The sequence below is a fragment of the Pleurodeles waltl genome, chromosome 9 (assembly GCF_031143425.1).
Source record: "Pleurodeles waltl isolate 20211129_DDA chromosome 9, aPleWal1.hap1.20221129, whole genome shotgun sequence".
Lineage (NCBI taxonomy): Eukaryota > Metazoa > Chordata > Amphibia > Caudata > Salamandridae > Pleurodeles > Pleurodeles waltl.
The window spans coordinates 242142267-242163010 of NC_090448.1; the positions used below are offsets into that span (position 1 = coordinate 242142267).

At 41.7% G+C, this 20744-nt stretch overlaps 1 protein-coding gene across 2 annotated transcripts in view; it reads left to right on the top strand.

Annotated features, from left to right (window-relative positions):
* The window catches only part of RAF1 (Raf-1 proto-oncogene, serine/threonine kinase), a 363516-nt gene that overhangs the window by 278027 nt on the left and 64745 nt on the right, over positions 1-20744 (top strand). For both annotated transcript variants that reach the window (XM_069206644.1, XM_069206643.1), the window contains exon 12: positions 10773-10949. In XM_069206644.1, the coding sequence (XP_069062745.1) occupies positions 10773-10949 (177 nt within the window). The remainder of the gene's footprint in view (positions 1-10772; positions 10950-20744) is intronic.

The following is a 20744-nucleotide window of genomic DNA, read 5'->3' on the forward strand; positions in this document are numbered from 1 at the left end:
ACACAGTGACCCAAACTCAGTGAACTTGAACTTAAATTATTGCTAAATGCTAGTGTTTTGAGTCAAATGCAAGCAATGGCTATGCTGAACAGAGCATGACAACAAGTGATGTAAATAATTTAGGTACTAAGATCACGAACAGAACCATGCAGTGAGGCTGAACACTGACCATGTACCCTTATTTTGTTTAGCTCAGCCAATGAGACCACATTTGTGCTTTCACTGCCTGCAACTGGAATTACATAAATTAATAAATCAGATGAGCACACAGCTCAAAGTGCATTAAAAAAGTATGGGAACAGTGATGCTGCATGCAATGGGACGGGGCGTGTGGCTAAAAAAATATATATATATTCTCTTTCAGGTAGCCACATACATAACTCATGCCTTAAACTAAAAAAAAAAAAAGTTAAGTTAATCACTGTATATTATGAAACCTCTATTAGTTAATGCACTGAAAGGTCTGTGTGTAACCAAAAAGCCACAGAATTAAATCTTCGTTGCTGCAATGGAGAATTGTGTGTTGTGCAAATGTAAGTCATTAGGTTAAACTTGCATTACTGGCAGTATAATTGATAGACTGCTACCAAACATGCAAAAATGTTTCAGGTAAAATGGTTTAAGCAATACCCAAACTGAATGATTTATTTATATTTCACTGCCCTGCAAAGCACACACTCAGCTGGTAACCCCCTTCCATTACGAGTCGAAAACAATAACTCTTTGTCATCACCAACCTTCATGTGATTCCATCCAGTGCTTAATTTGTGCTTGTTGTTTCCGGTGCGGAGCACCAGCACTTATTTTTGAGGGACGGCACTCCTTTTTCCTGCCTCAAGCATTTACTGCGAGCAAAAGACACATATGGGAAAGACGGAGGAATGCAAAAATGAAAAAAAGCGTCAGAATGGGAGAGACCAGAAAGCTGCAGGAGTGAGGTGAAAATGGCAGGGACTGGCTTAAAATGGACTAAAGAGGCCCAACATGGCTTCAGGATTACGCTGCCCTAGTATTCCATGTTTGCACATTTAATTGCAGCAGCCGCATGTTTAAGAGGAGAGCTTTGGACACCAGCACGTTTTTATTTACAAATTGAGCACTGGTTATGCCACCCTGGATGCCACTCATTCTTTTTCAGTCCTGCCATGCTTTACATCCTATGCACTCTCAATCCACAATTAGCCCCTGAATATTAAAAATAATGAATACATCTACTCACAATTCACAAAGGCACAAATTGAAGTACACTTACCTTGTCTTCCACAGCTGCGACCAACCGGCTGCACGTCAGTGTAGGTAGGGGCCGTAGGTAGCACCTACACAACAGGAAGGAGCCAGGGGGGTGTCTCCCCTTTCTCGGGCCCCAGTCTCACACTGTGGGGCTGGTGTTAATTCGAGAAGAGACTTTTCCGGGAGGGGGCCCGCCACCACACTTGTGCAGGCTGAGGCTCACGGCGGGGCCCAAGAGAAGAGCCACACACACCAGACACCACCACGTGGCACGTGCGCCGCCAGTGAGAGACAGCACGTCGCAACCAGCATTTTAAATAATGCTGCGGGGGCAGGCCAGTAATTTTTGGCAGGTCCATCAATTGGTAGCGCTTTTGCTCGCTCCTAGATTAACGGCCCTCTGCTCCAACATCAGTTTCCATGATCACATAGACTCACCGTCAGTCACAACACCGACTGTCTCTCGCATCAGAGATTGAGTGACGCACATGACGTGAGTCGTCGTGTGACCCCACCCACTCAACAACTTCACAGTGCGCAGCTCTGCCTGGCTGACACAGGCTGTGGCCGCCACTGTCTGTGCCGTGCAGGCGCAGCCCGTGCTGCCGCAGAGGAAGGCAGTGTGTTACCTGTCAGTCATCTCAGCGTGGCTCCGCGCTGCGCTGCTGCTCAGGCGCACAGTCGCAAAAGTCTGAGACTCGTGACCGTCAGTGACGGACAGAGTGACGTGAGTGACCCGTCCAAAGTGCAAGTTCATGGTCGAACTTGGACTGGAGCGGAGGCGCCGCCTGAGGCGAAAAAAAATCCGCACAACATTAAAAGATTAGACAAAAAAATAGCCACCCGCCAAATTACTATTTTCTCGCACAAATGGGAAAAATGCCCAATCTGGCAACACTGCCCCCATTATGCCCGCCAGCAGTGGCTGCAGGATGCGATCCTTAGGCATGCATTGTGGGTGTTAGACCCAGGATGTGACCCTTGGCCATGTCCCATGCCCTGTACTGTATCCTCTATACCCACATGTCATGCCCCCTCTGCCTGCAAACATGCCTTTATGAAAGTGGAGATTTATTTGGGATTAACAACTGTCAACTTTACAGGATAAGGCCTCCACCTGTTAGATTCCACAAAAATTATATACAATAAACCTACCCTCAACCCCAGATTATATGACACAGCGCAGTCAGGCTTAAATCAAAGGCAATGTGTAAAGTATTTAAGCAGTGCTTACTCTGTAAAAAAAAAAATGAAGAAAAAAAAAAGTCACACAACAACATTCAAGCACCAATTTCAGAATACCGAGAAGAATGATGAGTTAAACCAAAATGATAAAAATTCAATAAGGAGAGCTAGAGATGTGAATTTTTAAAGATTTAAGTGAAAGTAGAACCAGAAAACACAAAGCGCCAACAATAGTCAATGGACACAGACAAATTGAGGCTGACCGCGATGCAGCCCTGTTCAGATACTCCAAGTGGATTGGTCCTGGTGAAAGGCTGAAAATGAAAATGTTTTAAATTAGTTTTAAATTAGTTTTCAGTTCCTAATCCAAAAAGGGACGGACTTAGGACTTTATCTTTTTTTTTTTTTTTTAAGAAGTTGACTCCCCACTGGACAATCCTGAAATTGTGCCCAGCACCCTATCCCTCGTAACCATGCCAACAATACCTGCAGGGTTTGATATTGACCTTGATCTTTGGGTGGTGTGCACGGGGCACAGCCATTGGCAAAAGTTAGCATGAATGCCTTTTCTGCTTACACTCCATGCCCATTGGTCAATCCTTATTCCTAGTACCCATGCTCACAGGATCCACAAGACTTGGCTTCCAGATATGCCCAGTAAGTACAGGACATAGCAAAGCTTTTGTCCATGTTGTATAGTCAGTACTCATTCCTGGAATATCTTCATGCCATCTCTGAAGGTCAAGTCTAGTCTGTGGTGGGCACAAAGCATGGCCCTAGGTCAAGTACCTATCTCTAAAGTAACCTGTGGACACATGCTATGTTTGTAGGGCAGTGCTGTGTTGCTCACAGTCCCCTGAAACCCTTTTCTCTCATCCATGCACCTTCCTCATTTTCTCCCTTGTAACCAGCAGCCAACCATCCTCCCTTTCAACACACTACTGCCCACTCCATTCAAGGCTCTGTTGCACTTGCACTTTAACAACCCAAATATACACAAATACAGCAGGCTTTGCACTAATGAGTACCAGTATTCCCACTGGGGGTTTAATTGGATAATGTCTATTAAGACACTACATACCCCACAACACTCAGCCTTTTCTCTTGAACTGCCCGCAGAAAGCATTCCAAGACTGACCGAATCTTGTTTTTGTGCAGATTCATCAGCAGGGGCTCATATTAAAAGTTATTCAAAAAACGTGTTTCTGTAAACCAGTTTTGGAATGTACCAATTTATATTGGTTCCACAGCACAGAATAGGGTTACAACTTGCACGAAAAATAGCTGTACATTTTTCCAACCCTCTTCTGTTTTTTTCCTGAAAATCACTTGATAGATTTGTATCAAAGAGGAATTGCAATTTGGATCAGGCACAAACGTCTGATTCTAGTTTTGTGTCGTTTTGTCCTATTGATACATATTTAAACCAGAAATTTCTATTTTAAGGTGAATGCGAATGGGAAATTGTGAGGCATGCTTAGTCTCCCCCACTCTATCCCCTGCCAAGTCCCTTTTCCACCTTGCATGAACCTCCCTTGGATCAAACATAAGTGCTTTGCACTTCACGCAGTGCAACTTAACCTCTAAAACTTTTGTGTCTCAGTGCATATCAGCTTAAAACAATTTCATTTGCATCATTCCTGAAAAGTACGCATTTACTGTAGTACATTCTTAAATTGAATAGTCTCTAACTTATTTATTCCATTCTAAATATATTTCTGGGGTTCAAAGTAACATGAAGTATTAAAGTATCTTCAGTCAGGTATACTGAGGGCACACCTCTGTAGGGTCAGGGTAGTGTCAGCAATGCTAGAAAGCAGTGCTTCAGAACTAACTTTCTAGGTGATTCTAAGTTCCTCTTTGGTGAGGCATGGCTTGATATTGCTTAGTGGTAATAACTCCAAGATAGCCACTGGATGAGTTTTGTGCTTTATAAAACTCAATAAATGATAAAATGCTTCTAATCTATGAATTTCTTATCTTGGTAATGGTGATTTTGATGGGAAAGCCTCAATTGTTGAGCAATATGAGTGATTTTGTATGCCGTTAAATAAAGAGGGCTTCTCTTCCATAAACTCATCAAACTCCTCCGTTGTAGAAATTTGGAGAACCCATGTTGTTCATATGTTACAAAACTATTCAGTTCCAATGCCCACATTTCAGATGGGAAATTATGGTTTGAAATAGTTTGTTGCTTCATATCTTGCTCTGTTATCCCACAGCCCTCTTGATGGCTCATGGAACAGACATCTTAAATTTCCACTTCTGGGAATATCTTTCAGGTAGACAACTTATAGAGCAGTAGATTAATATTGGTATATCTAAGGCATGTTGAATCGGAAGGCTGTGGTTCTTACCCTGACTGAAGCTTTTCAGGTTGCTCTTGTGAAAGTAAATCTGATTATGAGGGCAGCACCAATTACTTGTTGTCTATGAACAGTAAATACACCGACTTCCCAATTCAGTATTCTAACTGGCTGTGACATTTTGCTAATATGACCCATCACCCGTGTCTCCATCAATGTTTTGGGAGTGGCAAATGTAGAAAGTAGTCTTTCTATACTCTACACTTCATAAGATTCACCCTGAAATTAGTTTTGACTGAATGGAAGTTCCTTTCCCCCTCAAGATTGGCTTGAGATACTCAGAGTTGTGGGGCACACCCTGATGTGGTGGAGAAGAAAGGTAAGAGTTTTTTAAGTTGCATTTTAGCTCTCAGCTGGTAACAGAGGGATATGGAGATCTCTACAATCCAGACCTCACCAATGACAAAAAATATCTACTCTGCTCCATCACCCTTGATGTGGACCCTGGCAGGAGCACAGAGAAACATTAAGGCTACTGTTAAGTCAATAAAAGCAGAGGAGAAAATTGTGGGTGTGTCAAGCTGAGTTCTGAATGTGGAGCACAATAGTTCAGTGTATGTTGGTATTTATAGTTGCTCCTATTATGTTGAAAGCAAACTAGAATTATTGAAAGTCGACTGCTTCATTTATTTCTTAGGGGGAGGTATTATGCACTCCCTTTCTTTAAGCTTCAGCAGTATTGCCATGACAGGAGTCAAGTGTGCTTATCATGTACCATTGTTCTGTGTAATTGGTCTAGTACTACAACAGTCTACCTCAGTAGTGCACCCGTCATCTTCAGTCTAGCACAAACCTGCACCCTCTTCCCAACACAGACCATTTTCTCGTGGTGTCCACTCTTCTAGTCTTTCTTCCATTCAGCACAGGCTTGTACTTCCTTAAAAAGTACAATGACCCGCTAATAAAAGCAGAAAACTCCTATGGCCTGAAGCAGCATCCTTTCTCCGTAGGAATCATGAACTTGGCAGCATCAGGATCAAGAGTTTGGCCTATGCAATCTGTGTGTAATTGGGTTGTTGGTTGAGGGGAGTGTGAGCCCTTCGCAAGCAACAGCCACCATCCTCGTCAGGGTGAACCGCCAAAAGTCAGTAAATCAACCTGTGCTTAACCCTCTGGTAGGATGGCACAAAAGCAGTCATACTTAGCTGAAAGGCAATGTGTAAAGTATTTATACAGCACACAAACAGTAATAAAGTGAAGACGCAACACAAGAAAAAATCCCACACTAATTTAGAAAAAAAAAAAGTAAAATTTAAGAAATTGTTTAACACCAAAACCACAAAAATCCAAATAGAAGAACTAGGGATATGCAGTTTCAAAGATTAAAGATAAGTACAGCACCTAAAAGTAGAAAGCACCACTCGCAGCTATCTGATTGTGAGAAAATCACAAGTTTAGGTTGACTGCAATGGAGTGCGGGCCAATACAGGGGCTAGGTTAACACCCTCTGAAAAAGTTACCTTGTAAAGTACAACTCAATGAGTTCAATTTGTGGTGGAGGAGACAGAGAGGAGTGGGTAATGTGTCACAGGTGGCCGTCATTGTAGCGCCAAGAGCAGCCACGTGTTTTGAACGATTAATTTCTGTAGCTGGAAGATGCTGTCCAGGGTCACAGATGGTTGTTGCTGAAGATTTGCGTTGGCAGTCACTGTGAGCTGTCGATATTGTAGGACGAAGTGGAGCTCTCACGTTGCCAGTCGCCGCTTACGGTTCCTCTGTCACAAAGAGTGAGGTTCACTGGAGCTCTGCGTTGGTGGTCAGCAAGATCTTGATGCAAGCAGTCCTGTTACTGGTTGCAAAGAGCCCAGAACTTCAGGATTTCTACTTTTCTTTAGGGAGGAGCTCAACTGATGCCATACCAAGGGTACAGTAATAGGGCACCTCTTGGGAGTCAGTAACTCACTCCAGCAGGGGCCACCAGGGCTCAGGTATGTCCAGTTGCAGGTCCAATGCAGCAGGTCAGCTAGGCAGTTACAGGGAGCCCTCTGGAGCATGTCCCTGTAGCTCAGAACAAGAAGTCAGTCAGCTGATCCTTGTGGTCACTTCATGCTGGGATGAAGGGTGCAGGTCTAATCTTCCTTCTCTGTAAGCAGGGGAGGCATGAAGCAGCAGGGTGTTCTTCAGTAGTATCCAGAGGTCTAGGGGTGTACTGAAGAGTAGGTCTGAGGAACCCCTTTTTATACTTGGAGCTCTCTTTGAAGTGGGAGAAGCTTCTGGAGCTTCCCCTACAAAGGTGTCTGGAATTTCCTCCCTCCCTGTCCTGGTCCCAGTCTAGCTAGGGGTGCAAAACCTCCTAAAAATTACATTTTCAGAATTGTGGCTTAAAATCCAACGTTACCACCAAAGAGAGTTTTAAATTGCATTTCCTCAGAATCTAAACATGAAATTCCCACACAAAAGTTATCACTTATTAAATTTAATAAGGTAACCCATCATTATTGTATGGGAGAGGCAGGCCTTGCAATACGGAATAACGAATTTGAAATAATTTCAGTACTAGGACATGCAAAACTTAAAAGTAAATGTCCAGCTTTTTAAATACAGCGCACCCAGCCTTGTGGGCTGTTTAGGGCCTGCCCTTGGAATGACTCCAATATATTAAAAAGGAAGGTTTAGGCCTGGTAGTAGCTTTATTTTGCCAGGTCAAAATGGCAGAGTAAAGCTGCCCACACAGGCTGCAATGGAGAGCCTAGGACATGTTTTAAAGGCCTACTTAAGTGGCTGGCACAGTTGGTGCTGCAGACCCACTGGTAGCATTTAATTTACAGGCCCTGGTTACCTGTATTACCGCATTTCTAGGGACTTACAAGTACATTGAATTTGCCAATTTGGGTGTAAGCCAATTTCACCATATTTAAAGGAAGACAGCACAAGCACTTTGCACTAAAGTGCTCAGAGTCCTAAAACCCAACAACAGTGGGTTCAGAAAACAGGAGGGGTGAAGGCAAAATGTTCAGGGATGGACCTGCAGAGAAGGCCAAGTCCAACACTATCCCGAATAGGAACGCTCTTCTTATCCCTTGCAATTTGAAATGAGACAATTGACACCATGAGACATAGAAATTAGACACCCACATAGGCTATATTGAGAGACATCTGTCAGAACAATGACTATCACATAGTTAACCTGTAGGTCGGCTTTTAAGCCAAGCCTCCAAGATGCGCTCACCAGGTACAATGCAAGCACGCAAAAGAACCTGCGTTGTGAGGGAAAGGTAAGCTATGGTGTCATGCTACACATTGGAGCTCTCTGTCATAGGAAGTAAAATGTTTCTGTAACATGCTTTAATCTGTGAAAATATAAAAAGGATGTTAATGATAAGCTCAAGTAGAAACAATTAGCATAACACTAAGACTTCCTAAGGCTGGTAACCTTGTCACTTTCAGCTATGGAAATAAATGACTGGCTTGAAGTTGAAAAATATGCCCTTTCTGCAGTCTCACCACAAATTTGTTTGCCTTCTTTTTGCCGAACCCTATTTTTGCTGGCTTTAGAACTCTAACTTATCTAGAAGTACCTAGTTAGTACATAGCTCATTGTGCTACCCATTGCTGTGACAATGTAAACATGACTGCAGGCATGTAACCAGTAGCCTGGCTGTGCAGGTTTTAACTGCAAATTCGCCTTGTCAAATTAACCTCTTATGACAGGCCTAAACCCTCTATTTAACTGTTAATAAGTATCCCCTAAGTAAGCCTTGCTGCACACCAAGGCAGCGTGCATAGCATTTAAAAATAGGACATGTAATGGTTTAATATTAAACACGTTTTTATTGTGAAAAGGCCTATAAATCATTTTCACCTTGGCAGGGTTAGCTGTGCCATAGGAAAGCATTATGTTACATTTCTTGTAATGTTAATAAATGTTATTTCCACGTAGGAAACAACTGCAAATTATTTTGTTGACTTTTTAAAATATATTTTTTAAATATTTATTACAAGTCAAATTACAGGTCGAGTTCACTGGAGATTTGTTATATTTTCAAAGAAGATTTTTGAAAAGTGCCTGGAAGCTAAATCTGCATTTTACACTTTCCCTTCTGCCAGCCAGTAAATAGCATATCATTGGGCAGCATGAATGAGCTCTAAAATTTCTCCCAGGACAATGAACAAAGAGCTTAGGTATGGGAGATGTTGCTGTGCCCTTGGCACGACGGACAGTGGTCTGAGCCCAAAGACATGATTATACTCAAAGAGGCCTTCCCTGTCACAAGCAGATGTAGCTACCACCCAGGCCTCTACCGTTTTAGTGTTCCCTCAGCCAAACTGGCCTCCATCAAAGGGGTTCTCTTGTTGACATCACAGTGTCAGATCTGGCTGGAGTCTCAAAACCTACTTCACATGACATTTGCGGTGGATTTTAAAGGATGGAAACAGAATGCCAAAACAATGTGTGTGTATCTACTGTCTAGTTGCTGGAACCTCAGCTTTGTCCTACCAGGTTTCTTTCTAAGAGTTTGTAATGGGTTCAAGGACTGCCTAAAATTGGATTTTGATGTTAGATGCGAGAGGACACTGGGGTTGCCATAGTACACTCTCCACCAACTCTCAGAGCCCAGGTTATTGGGGCTGAAGACTTTGGACATCTTCGAAAATGCCCAAAGCGGGTCCGGTTAACTCTGGGAACCTTTATATCATTGAATAGGGCATTCACAGGAGTAATTCTGTCCCACTAGCCTTTGTCAGGCATAAATATAGCATCGCCACGGACCAACTTCAGAAAACTCCTAGACCAGAGGAAGATCAGAAGAGGACTGAGCCTGCTGTTTTCAACTTGCGAAGAGCCCTGGAAGACTAGATGTGCTCTCTTGTACCTAGATCGAAGAAGAGATTCCAAGGGTCTTTAGTGGCACAGCAAGCTACAAGAGGCTTTTTCCTGCAACTGTCCCACTGACCACTGGCAAATGGACTGGGCCCTACTGTTGGTCCCTGCCTGCCACCCTAAAAGTCTCTAAGTGCCTCTCCTGAAGTCCTGTGAGGATGTTAGAGGTATATTCCTGTGGTGGATTGGGACTTAAAGGACTAAAGTCAGAAAGTAAAATGTTTGACCAGGACGAACCTGGTTAGTGTATCTGTCCCGTGTTACTTCGCAGTTAGCATCAAATTGTGCCTAGGTCCTGTTCTACTGCAACCATTGACTATCATTGGCACTTTGTGCTGCTTGGTGCCATTTCTACTTAAAACTTTAAAATTTCATTTCACTGCTTAGTCTTATTCGATTTTTGTCATTTTGCTGTTATTTTATTACATTTTACTCTATTTTTCTAATTAGTTTTTATGATTGTTATTGTTTTGTGTCTGGACTTTATCACTGTTTAAGTAGTGCATAAATACTTTACACATTACCTTTAAGTTAAGCCTCTCTCCTCTGTGCCACAGTTACTAGGGGGTGGTGCTCAGGTTAATTTAGTGACGTTGTGTTCACCCTGACAAGAATTTTAATTATTTTTTGAGGTTGGTACTTACCCCTGCAACATACCCAGTTTCTTACACTTGATAAGCAACATCAACAGTCCTGTAACATTGTGCAAACAGAACAAGAGCTACATGTGCTCAAATTTGCATAGCAAAAGCAATGCTAATTAAACCTATAAATTATAGTACAACACCACCAAAACATAGTTATTTATTGGGGATGTTTTGGGTTTTCAAATGGTTAAATGATCCAAATATTCCAGCATTCGTGCTTAGTACGAGGCTTAACTGTACGTTTATCCAACTATGATGGCTCAATTAACTAGTGCATCAATTGAAGTGGTCTGTGTTTTATCAAATGGACATAATTTCCAATCTCAGAGGATCTACTCATCGTTTGCAATGAGGTATAAAGAAAAGAATCTTAGCGTCAAGAGACCCCTTTGTCTGTACTTGTGCTTTACTGTGTGCTTGTTTCATTTAAGTGTAACTTATGTTAACTCAAAAATGCAATTTGAATAATCAGGCAGCACTGCACTATTTATTCTTTTTCTGTTTCTGAATCTCTTGTTTTAGGAAAACGCGTCACGTCAACATTTTGCTGTTCATGGGCTATATGACAAAAGATAACCTGGCAATTGTTACGCAATGGTGTGAGGGGAGCAGTCTCTACAAACATTTACATGTTCAGGAGACTAAGTTCCAGATGTTCCAGCTCATCGACATTGCAAGGCAAACAGCTCAAGGAATGGAGTAAGTACCCCAGCGTGTGCCTGTGGTGACATGGGTCCAAAAACAAATTCTTGTAGTACCCTCTATTCACACACCTACCACCCTGATAGAGATTGGATGTGCTCTCCCTCAATACATAAATACCACCCTGAGAAAGATTGAATCTCCCCATCGTCAACATGTGTAGAGCCCTCCCACAGATTGGGTCTTTTCAGAACTTTGCACTTTTAAAGACCTTACAGAGCATTGAAAGAAGGAACGTGAGGACAAGAGGAAACAAATTAGATCATGTTCCTGTTTTGGAAGCAGTCTCCTCCAAGATCCCTTATTGGATAATCGTTTGATCCAAGAGGATTAGTATTTTTTTTACTGAACCCTTTCCGACAACTCATGCTATGTGAGTCGTGACAGTCTATTGCAAAAGTATGACAAATAAACCAGAAAGGAGCATCATTACACATTTGAAAATTCAGGAATAACTCTGTCCTTGTCTTATCTGCGTTTCAAAATCACAGTGCACTACACACCTTGAGAAATGAAAAAGCGACTTTCAAAGAGATATTTTTCAAGAAACTTACTTGATCGGTTACCGGGGTTCAAGAAGAGTTGCATACATGAGAAATTCCCATTTGGAATAATCATTATGTCATTTAGAAAATTACATTCTTCAGTCTTCAATGAAAGTGGCTCTGTGCTGCAGCAATTATTAATGGGTAGCAAATGGTTACTTTATAGCAACATTAATACATTCTAGCACCCCTTCTGATTTGCGATCCTAACCACAAAAAGGTTGTGATTAGTACTAAAGATTTGAAGAACAGAATAGGATGATTTGCATGCACTATCTGTGTTTTGTTATGTGAATGGAAAAGCATATTTAGGCTATCGTGCACACTTCAGAGTGCTTTATGAATGTGCAGAAGCCATGAAGAGCTGTGCAAAATATGCATACTTGTAGCTCCTTACTTAGTCTAGAATGCACTCATCAGGGGTTTTGTCAGTGATATAAAGGTATCTGTACAATTCAATCAACACAGTAGGCATTACTCATGAAAACTGTAAGAAAGATAATAAAATAAGCCCCATGTTGTAAAAGGCAAATATTTGCGTAGCTTTAGATTAAGATATCACAATGTGATTTGGGCTGGGGATTCTACCAAACAGAAAAAAGAGCAACCAACATGAGGTCTCTGCTTTCTCACCATCGTAGATGTTTCATCAGCTTTGTCCAGATCTGGTGGTATTTGTAGTCTTACTCCACATTGGAGTGCTCTGCTGCTCATGCCACATGACAATAAGAGGGCTTTATAGCAAGAGTACAGATTTTTAATTTATGTGCGGTTTTATGTCTCTCCTACCAGACACCTCTTGGAGTCTGCATACAAAAGACACTTTTGAAAATCCCTAAAACTTACAGTGGGCTTAGAGCCTGCTTGTTGTTTCCATTGGTTGGATTTATTGTCATTTCCTTCCCTTTTATTTGATGGTTTTCCTTCCTGTTCTTGTGTTTGTCCCTCTCCTGGAGTCTAGCCAGTTACGCATACTCTTTATTGGTTGGCCTGTATCCTTCCACGTCTTACTTCTAGGGAACTATTTTAATTCTTTTCTGTTAAGCATTTTATGAGAGTGCATATGTTTTCAAGATTGCTTCCTTTTGTGGCCCACCCCCCGCAAATATCCGCCTCCTCTGTGCTCCATGGTGCTCTCTCCCTTATGTGCTGCTCTTCAGCACACCCTTCCACACTTCGAATCGCCTCCATCCCCCAAACCCCTCCCAGCTCCCTCTTGCTCTCTGCTTTGTATGCATCTTTTGCCCTCTGCTGTGCCCTCTACTCCCCACCTGGATGTATTTAATTTTTTTAAATATTGCCCTTCCTTCCCCCACACCCCACCCCCAGCCCACTACCCTTTACTTCCCTCTACCCCTCCCCATTGCTCACAGTCCTTTCAAAACATTTTCTTTCCATTTCTTGGAAGGTGTACCAGCTCCCATTTGCTGCCTGTCTGCTCCGTTTACTACAAAGCACTTTAGTGTAATTGTTTTGTTTATTATTATTATTTACTGTGCCAGGTGGCATCCACCACCATTAAGCAATAAAACGGGCCTACGTCATTTAGTAAGGGGATGCATACCTGTGTCTATAAAATCTCTATTCTGTGCACCTACTGATTCACTCAAACAATAGTAAGGTTATGACACATATGTGCACATCGATGATGCATTTTTTCTTGACTTTTTTTCTAGCGCCAAAAAAGCATTATTTCTGTACAGCATCATCAAAAACACTTGCATAGCTTGTAGGTCCCAAAGTCAAGGTATTTTGGTTTGACAATGCTTCTTAGATTTTGTATGTAATGTTGTCTAAGCAAGAATCACATTTTTGATACCTGTCACTCTGTAGTGGATCACAATCATTTGATTATATACGATCACATAAGATGGTCAAGCAAGTTTTTTTTTTTTTTTAAAGCGCAGTGAAGAACACATTTTAAGATGGATACTCATCCTTCCGTCCGCCCTTTCTTACACCAAAAGCAGAGATATGTAAGACTCTAAAAAAACAATTTGAGTTGCTTCATGAGTATGAAACAAGTGAACCACAGTATCTTCAGCAATTTTAGTGATTCTGTTGAATTTTTGAGTGGATTATCACAAACCGGCTCACTAAAAAAGGCTACTGCTTGAGAGCTTTCTGGACAGAATGGGCCCTCTCCATCTGAACTGTAAGTTGGGAAGGATGCCATGGAGAGTTTGCTGAAAATGCAGTGCAGGTCTGAAACTAATAGCCACATGAATTCATATGTGCAGTCAATGCATCACTACAGTATACTTATTGACCTTTCCATTTTAAAGATGGCAGGCTGGATGAGGCTTACTGATATAGTTGCATCTTCGAGGTAGTGAATGCTGCTTTGGGGTTGGATGTCATCAACCTAGACGCTAAAAAGGGGCTCACAGGTAGATTACACCAGGGGAAAAAAGATTGAAGCTGATGTCCTACTGGAGGAGTGGCTACTTACCCCAGCCACTATCTCACTCACTCAGTGCATGATATTTCTCAAGAAACGTCTTTTGTGTTACAAGGAGGCAACCTTAGGTTCAAATTAGCTTTAGTGTATGTGGTGGGTTTTAGAAATAGGAGTTTACACCCAAATGTGGACTGCTAAATCTGTTTCACATCATGTAAATGCTCATTCTTTTTGAGTATGACACCTTTAGCTTACGTAGCATGTATAACACAGCATTTGCCGTAAGGTAAGTGATCAGACTTTTTTTTATTCTTTTGCATACCTCTGTATGCCTTTCTTCAGACTGTATATCCAGCTTTTTTTTAATATGCTCTCTCTCTCACTTTCTCCCCGCCCCCCCACCTTGACTAGAAGGTATGTATGAGCAAGCCCTCTCTGGCTTAATAAATCAGTATAACCAACACCTCGCCCAACTCCTTTGATGGATTTGTTGGAAATAAGGACTCCAGCAACAATTAGAGATCTCATTTAGTTACGGTGATTAGTTAAGACGGAAACTACCTTACCCTTCAGTGCCATGAAATGGCCAAATTATAGATGGCTGGTTGTGATGAATGATAATAGATATAGAAAATCTTAGAATCCAGTAGATCCACAAATTACCAGCTGCCCCTTCCATCAGTTTTGTAGCTGTCATAAGAACAGTATCCTTTGGAAAAATTAGATAAAATAATAATTTGTTAAATGTACGTCCTACTCCCCCCCCCTGAAATTGACATATGGCTGCACCCATGATCCTCTTGGTGTTGGTTTACCCATAGTGTTATCTTCTCTGGTTATTCATTCTGCAGTGAGTTTAGATTCAGTGTAGATTTGCTGCTCTTTAGTTTCGGCTTTCACAGTTGTGTCCACCAAACAAATAGCCTTTACCAGTCTTCAGGGTCTGCGTATCTGGATATTTGTGAAAGTGAAATAACACTTTTTATTTTTTATTTCGATCATGCCACAAAATGTGTGGTTAGTTTGAAAAACAGTCAGTTGTGAAGTTCAGTAGAAGTGAGCCTGCTGATCTGTTTAATGTTCACATTTCCTCTAAAATTTCAGGTTGCAGGTTTTTTACAAGATGGTTCCTAAGACTTACCCCTCAAAAACCCAGCCAGGAGCCAATTGCCACCAATCTTATTAGGACTTGATGTCCTGCATGTCTCTGGCACGACTCTATTTCCCATCAGCTCGTTTCATCGCCTCCATGTGAAATGTCATTGTGTCTTACAATCATCGTGTCCTTCATCTATCAGCTGTTCATGCCCCCAATCTCCAGTCAACACCTCATGAGTGGTGAACGTTGACAGTGTAGAAGTGAGTTTGAGTTCAGGTGGCATTTGTTGGAATAAGATCTATATGAAGGCTAGTTAGTTGGGAGAAAATTAAGTTTGATGTTTGGTTTTGGTTCCATATACTACTATGACCAGGTATTTCTAGACCTTCAGTGAAGGTCTAAATCCGTATGACTTGAGAGGTGAGCCTAGTCGAGCTCTTAAAAAGATGCTCTTGTTTAGAATTGTGTGCACATGAGATAGTAAAGGTTTACACTGGCTTGTCTCAATGGAAGATAGGAGTTGGATGAAGAAAGCGATGAGTTGGAGAATGCAAGGGTTTGTCTCCAAGGGGGAGAGAAAATAGAGAAGCTGATTGGGGTAGTGATCTGTTAGAACTTCAGAATGATTTATGTTTTTATGTTGTATCTTTGGACCATAATTTGTGCGCACTGAAATGAGAAAATGTATGTTCAGCGTTAAAGAAGTGAGAGGGTTTCAGTTTAACAAGGGTTTTCAATTTCCGTGGTGTGCAGATAGATCACAATTTGAAATCAAGGCAGCAATCTGTTTTGTTGGTAAAGATGTCAGTCTTAAAACGCCCTTTTCAGAGCTAATGATATTGATCTGATAACAGCATCTCAGTGTACATTTTTAGAGTCGAGTTCGCAATCACTTTGGTTGGTTCGTGGGCTTGCCTTTTAAAATTTGCTTTATTTCATTAATGAAAGGCATGCATACGTCATGCCTTTTCTGGTGTTTCTTCAAGCGCACCGGCCGACTACTTAAAAAATACAAGGCTCCATGTTTTCCGTATGTTTTCTGGACTACTTTTTCTTTTTATTCGTAGGCAGCGTGATCTTATTGGGCAGTAGTCGTGCGCTTTGCATGACATCAGTCCTGTTACATGGATAATTGCACTTTTGCCGGTTACATGAACACTTGAATTTTTGCTGGTTACAAGGATAATTGTACTTATGCCAATATGTTTGACTGCAAGCGAACTTCTGTGTCCTTTTGTGTCTGCTTCGTTTGTTTTTGTTTTTTAACAAGTGTATGTTCAAAAAGACTTGGCCATATTTGCATGAAATGGGACGATAATTAATTTTGAATGAGTGAGGGCCTGATTTTGTTTGTGAATCTAGTTACGTGCTTAAGGTGGGCAAGATGCTGGAAGTGAAGGGGTAGCAGGTGAAGAGGAGGAAAACATTGTTATATATACTCTTGTGAAGTAGATTATGGCTTTGCTAAGAAGTGAAGATAAAAGTTAAGCAGCCAGAAAGACTTTGTCATAGGGCTTGTAGCAGATTTGGGAAAGAACTATAAGAGTGAAGAAGCGAATAGTTGGAAATAACTCAACTATCAAATAGAAACAAATATCTATCAGGTAGATTTTGAAGCCTGTTATTTAGGAGCAAGTGTAATTAGGAAAATAGAATCTAGGTTGAGGTCATAATAAAATAGTGAGAGCATTAAATTAAGGGTAGAATATTACAATGCACATTCACCTGTGCACATAAGTAGAAAAACTCATATAATTGAGTCATGAGACTAGCTAAATCAGACATGCAAAAAACATTTTCTCTGATGTAGCTCTTCTATTAAAGAGAGAAGATTAATCAATAGTGTAACCACATTAAGAAAAGTTAATGTAATGTTGGCAGAAAATGGCTAAAGACATCCCATTATGGTCCAGTATCAAAATAATATATGTAGAGACCAATACAATCTGAAAACAGTGATATAGAAAAATACTGGATTTGAATATATTCAGATAAGAGTGACAACGCTTTCTTTTTGAAGGAAGAATACATTGAAGCATAATTTACGCCATGGTAAAGTGCATAAAAAAATCAAACGTAAAGTTTTGTAACAAGTGGGTGGGTAATTAAAATGCAGTTTGTTGTTTTGTGGGTCATTAAGTGTAGAAATACAACTTAAAATGGAAGATACCAGATAAGTTGCAGATATTTGCTACCCATACATTTTAGTGATGCTCTGCAATTATCAGAGACTCAACAAGCATAGCTACCTTAAAGGGGTAAAAAGGACAGAAAGGCTGGCAAAGGCAGGTAGACTGTGATTTACTCTAAAGGAGATCAGGGTATGTTTGAGATAAGCACACGACCAATTTAAAAACGATGTAAAGGATAGTGGGAAAGGGAAAGGTAATGGAAGGAACCAACCCTGGGGTGTCGAAAATGATTTTAAAAAATGATGGAACAGATTGCGACCTTTTGAAGGGGGGCAGTGTATGCAGTAGTTTGATCAACATAAAAAGTTTCAAAGTAAAACTAGTGTCAACGTACCATATACGTCAATGGAGCCTGTAACTGCTCCTCTTCCAGAATATAGTTAGCATAGATCGGCCTACACAATACATTTGGAGACAACTGTGAAGAACTGTCCAGGATCAAATGATCACACCTAGAGGGCGAGTGGACTTCCTCCAGGGATCACACACCATTCTTAATTCACGCCAGGGTCATGCAGTGCTATGGAAAACGCATTAGCTAGCTAAGAGAATAAATCACCTAATCTGTCATGCACATTTAGGGCTGGCAGGCTCATCCAGACTGTTTTGAAAGTAGAAATGGCTCTAGATGGGCACCAAGCAGCTCTAAATATTAAGGAGGACGTGCCATCTCTAACCTTTGCAAGATAGGCCTAGTTGCTAGAGCCCTGAGGTGGAGAGTTCACCCACAACCCCCTAATGGGAGCATTTCAGGGCAGTAGTGTGATTGAAGCACTCTGTGAAGAGCCAGACATCACAAGAGTGATCTGCTCCATTTTGCCTCAACATAAAAGACCTAGTAGCCAGAGTGGTCCCTGAGAGTATGGCCCTAGCAGCCTTGCAGAAAAAGGCCGTTTAGACACAGTTGGATTTTGCTTGGAACTGTTTGCCTGATTTGGGGCTGCAATGCTATGCAAATAGCCTAACTGATAATTCTCTCAGGTCGTTGCTGGTGGATTCATCCATTCTCAGTGCTACTCAAATTGTTTACCTTGCTGTGCTGGGTATATTGGGCTAAACCCTCCCCACATTCTGCTCTCTCTTCTGGGCTACAAGATAGAACAACAGAATAACAGACACTGTCTGCAAGTTTCTAGCCGTAGGGCGAGGGCACATTTACAGCCTGTTAAGCAATGCCAGTGCTGAAAAATCCTTGTCCCTCAGCTTGTGAATGCAAGGATTGGTTGCAGCAGAAGGTTCACAGTAGAACTCACACACCTCCTGGAACTTATGCAGTCACACCCGCCCCAGATGGAGGCAGCGATCCCGAATGGTCCTCAGGGCAGTAATCACATTACTAACAAAAGGTGAAATAGGCAAAATCAAGTAAACTGAGTTTATGCTTGAAATTCAAGAAGATATAGTTTGAGATTCCATGGACTGCTGGACACAAGTCAAGGTTATAGCAAGGATATCAGATTCTTCACCCTGGAGCCAAGTGGTCAGCATTCTTCTTGAGGAGGGACCTTTCATGTATAGTCGTGGCAAATCAGGCATACACGGATATTAGATCCATGGCTCCAGGAGCAGAGAAGCGAACATCCATCTTGAAAGTTATCCTGCCTAACTTCATTGCAGAGTATTATATGTATTATGTGCTGAGCTGAGAAACCCTGTGGCAGTTTGAAAGTTGGAAGTTCACGTTAAAAAAGGTTATTTTGTTTTGAAATTAACCAGGGATTGATTATTTTGCAGCATGCTCTCAGCAATAGATTCTAGCATGATCATGATACCCAGTTACTACAAAAAAAAAAAAGGGAGCTCTTGTTGTTCACCCCATGACTTTTTTCTGGCCTCACTGTATAAATCCTTCAGTTGACTCAATGTGAATTGGCCGAGATCAGGTTGGTTGCAATGATTGGTAAACAGTGTCCATATTTACTATTAGTAATTGCCCAGTCTTTCTAACATTCTGGCTAGTTTGATTAATAGTAAATTGCTATAGTTGTTTACTACTTATTTTTACAGAATGAATCCTTTTCTGGATTCACATGCTGTGCATCATTCTGCCATCTAGTTGTTGGGTCTTGAATTGTCGCTTTCTTTTTTTGTTTTCTTCTTTTGGGCATTGTCAACCACCATTTGGTGTTAGGTCTGTCCCTGCATGACATCAGACGGCGCCTCAGAAGTTCCTGTGCGTGGTAGCCATCTTCAGATTCTTTTTTCCGATGTTGGACCTAGAAGGAAAGGAGCTCTGAAGTTTTGGACAGAGGACACTAAAAAATTAAAGTAAAGATTTCCAGAAAAGAAAGCAAAAGACTGGATATTGTGGGGGAGGAAAGTAGGAAGAGAAGCTGCAACACAGTGGCATATAGCCAACTCCAGTGCCCTCCTGAACAGGTATGGTCACCAGCAGTGGGACAAAATAGAAGAGCTCATGAAAAAGCTCCCAGAAGCCGATAAAAAGAGGGCAAAAGCCATCATACAAGAGGGGGAAAATCATTGCCAGTGCATGTTTAAAATCCGCTCTAGACGCCACCAAACAGCGAGCAGGCAAATGTGCACAGGAACAACTCCAAGAAGGGACGCATGGCTTAGGATATCCGGTTTAGAACCGGAAGTGCAGGCCTCCATAATCAACAAACCCTTCATTGGAGAGACCTTATTCAGCCAAGAAGTGGGTGAGTCCTTACAACAGATCAAGAAGGACAGCGAGACAACAAAGGCAGTGGGGGCACTACAATTCAGAGGTAGCTTCAGGAGACGGAACAACATCAGAAGGCCTACAGGAAGGGGAGCCTTTATCTCTGGCCAGCAACAGAATGCAACCCAGAGTATAAATTGCAGGGCAGCCAACAGACTGGATACCAACAGTGGCAACACCCTGCCAGACAGCCCCAGACAATTGGGTACTAGACATGGTACCCCACAGATACTGTATACAATTCTCAAAGATCCCACCGACCATCCCACCAAGGAAGAAGGGGTATCACTCAGCAGAGCTTTCTCAACTAAAAAGGGAAGTAAAAGAACTCAGGCAATAGAAAAGGTACCAAAGAGTGAATTAAACAAAGGAAATTACTCACCCTACTTCTTGGTGCCAAAACAAGACCTTTCACTAAGACCGTTCTTAGACCTCAGGTTCGTAAACAAATTCATTTACTCTCAACATTTCAAGATGACAAAGCTTCAAGAGGTGATACTACTCCTGCAAAGAGGCGATTACATGGGAACCATAGACCTTCATGACACCTATCTACACATACCAGTACATCAGGCACACAAGAAATATCTCAGATTTGTGTTAAAAGGAGTGCACATTCAATTCAAGGTCTTACCATTCAGAATATAATCGGCACCAAGGCTTTTCACAAAATGCCTAGCTACAGTCGCAGCATCCCTAAGAAGAAAGGGAGTTCATGTGCACCCCTACTTAGACGACTGGCTTATAAGAGCGCATACAAAGGAGTAATGTCAAAGGGGCACCAAAACAGTCATCACAACACTACCAAAAGCTCGGGTTCAGCATAACCCACAAAAAATCATCACCACAACCTCAGCAAGAAAAGATCTTCC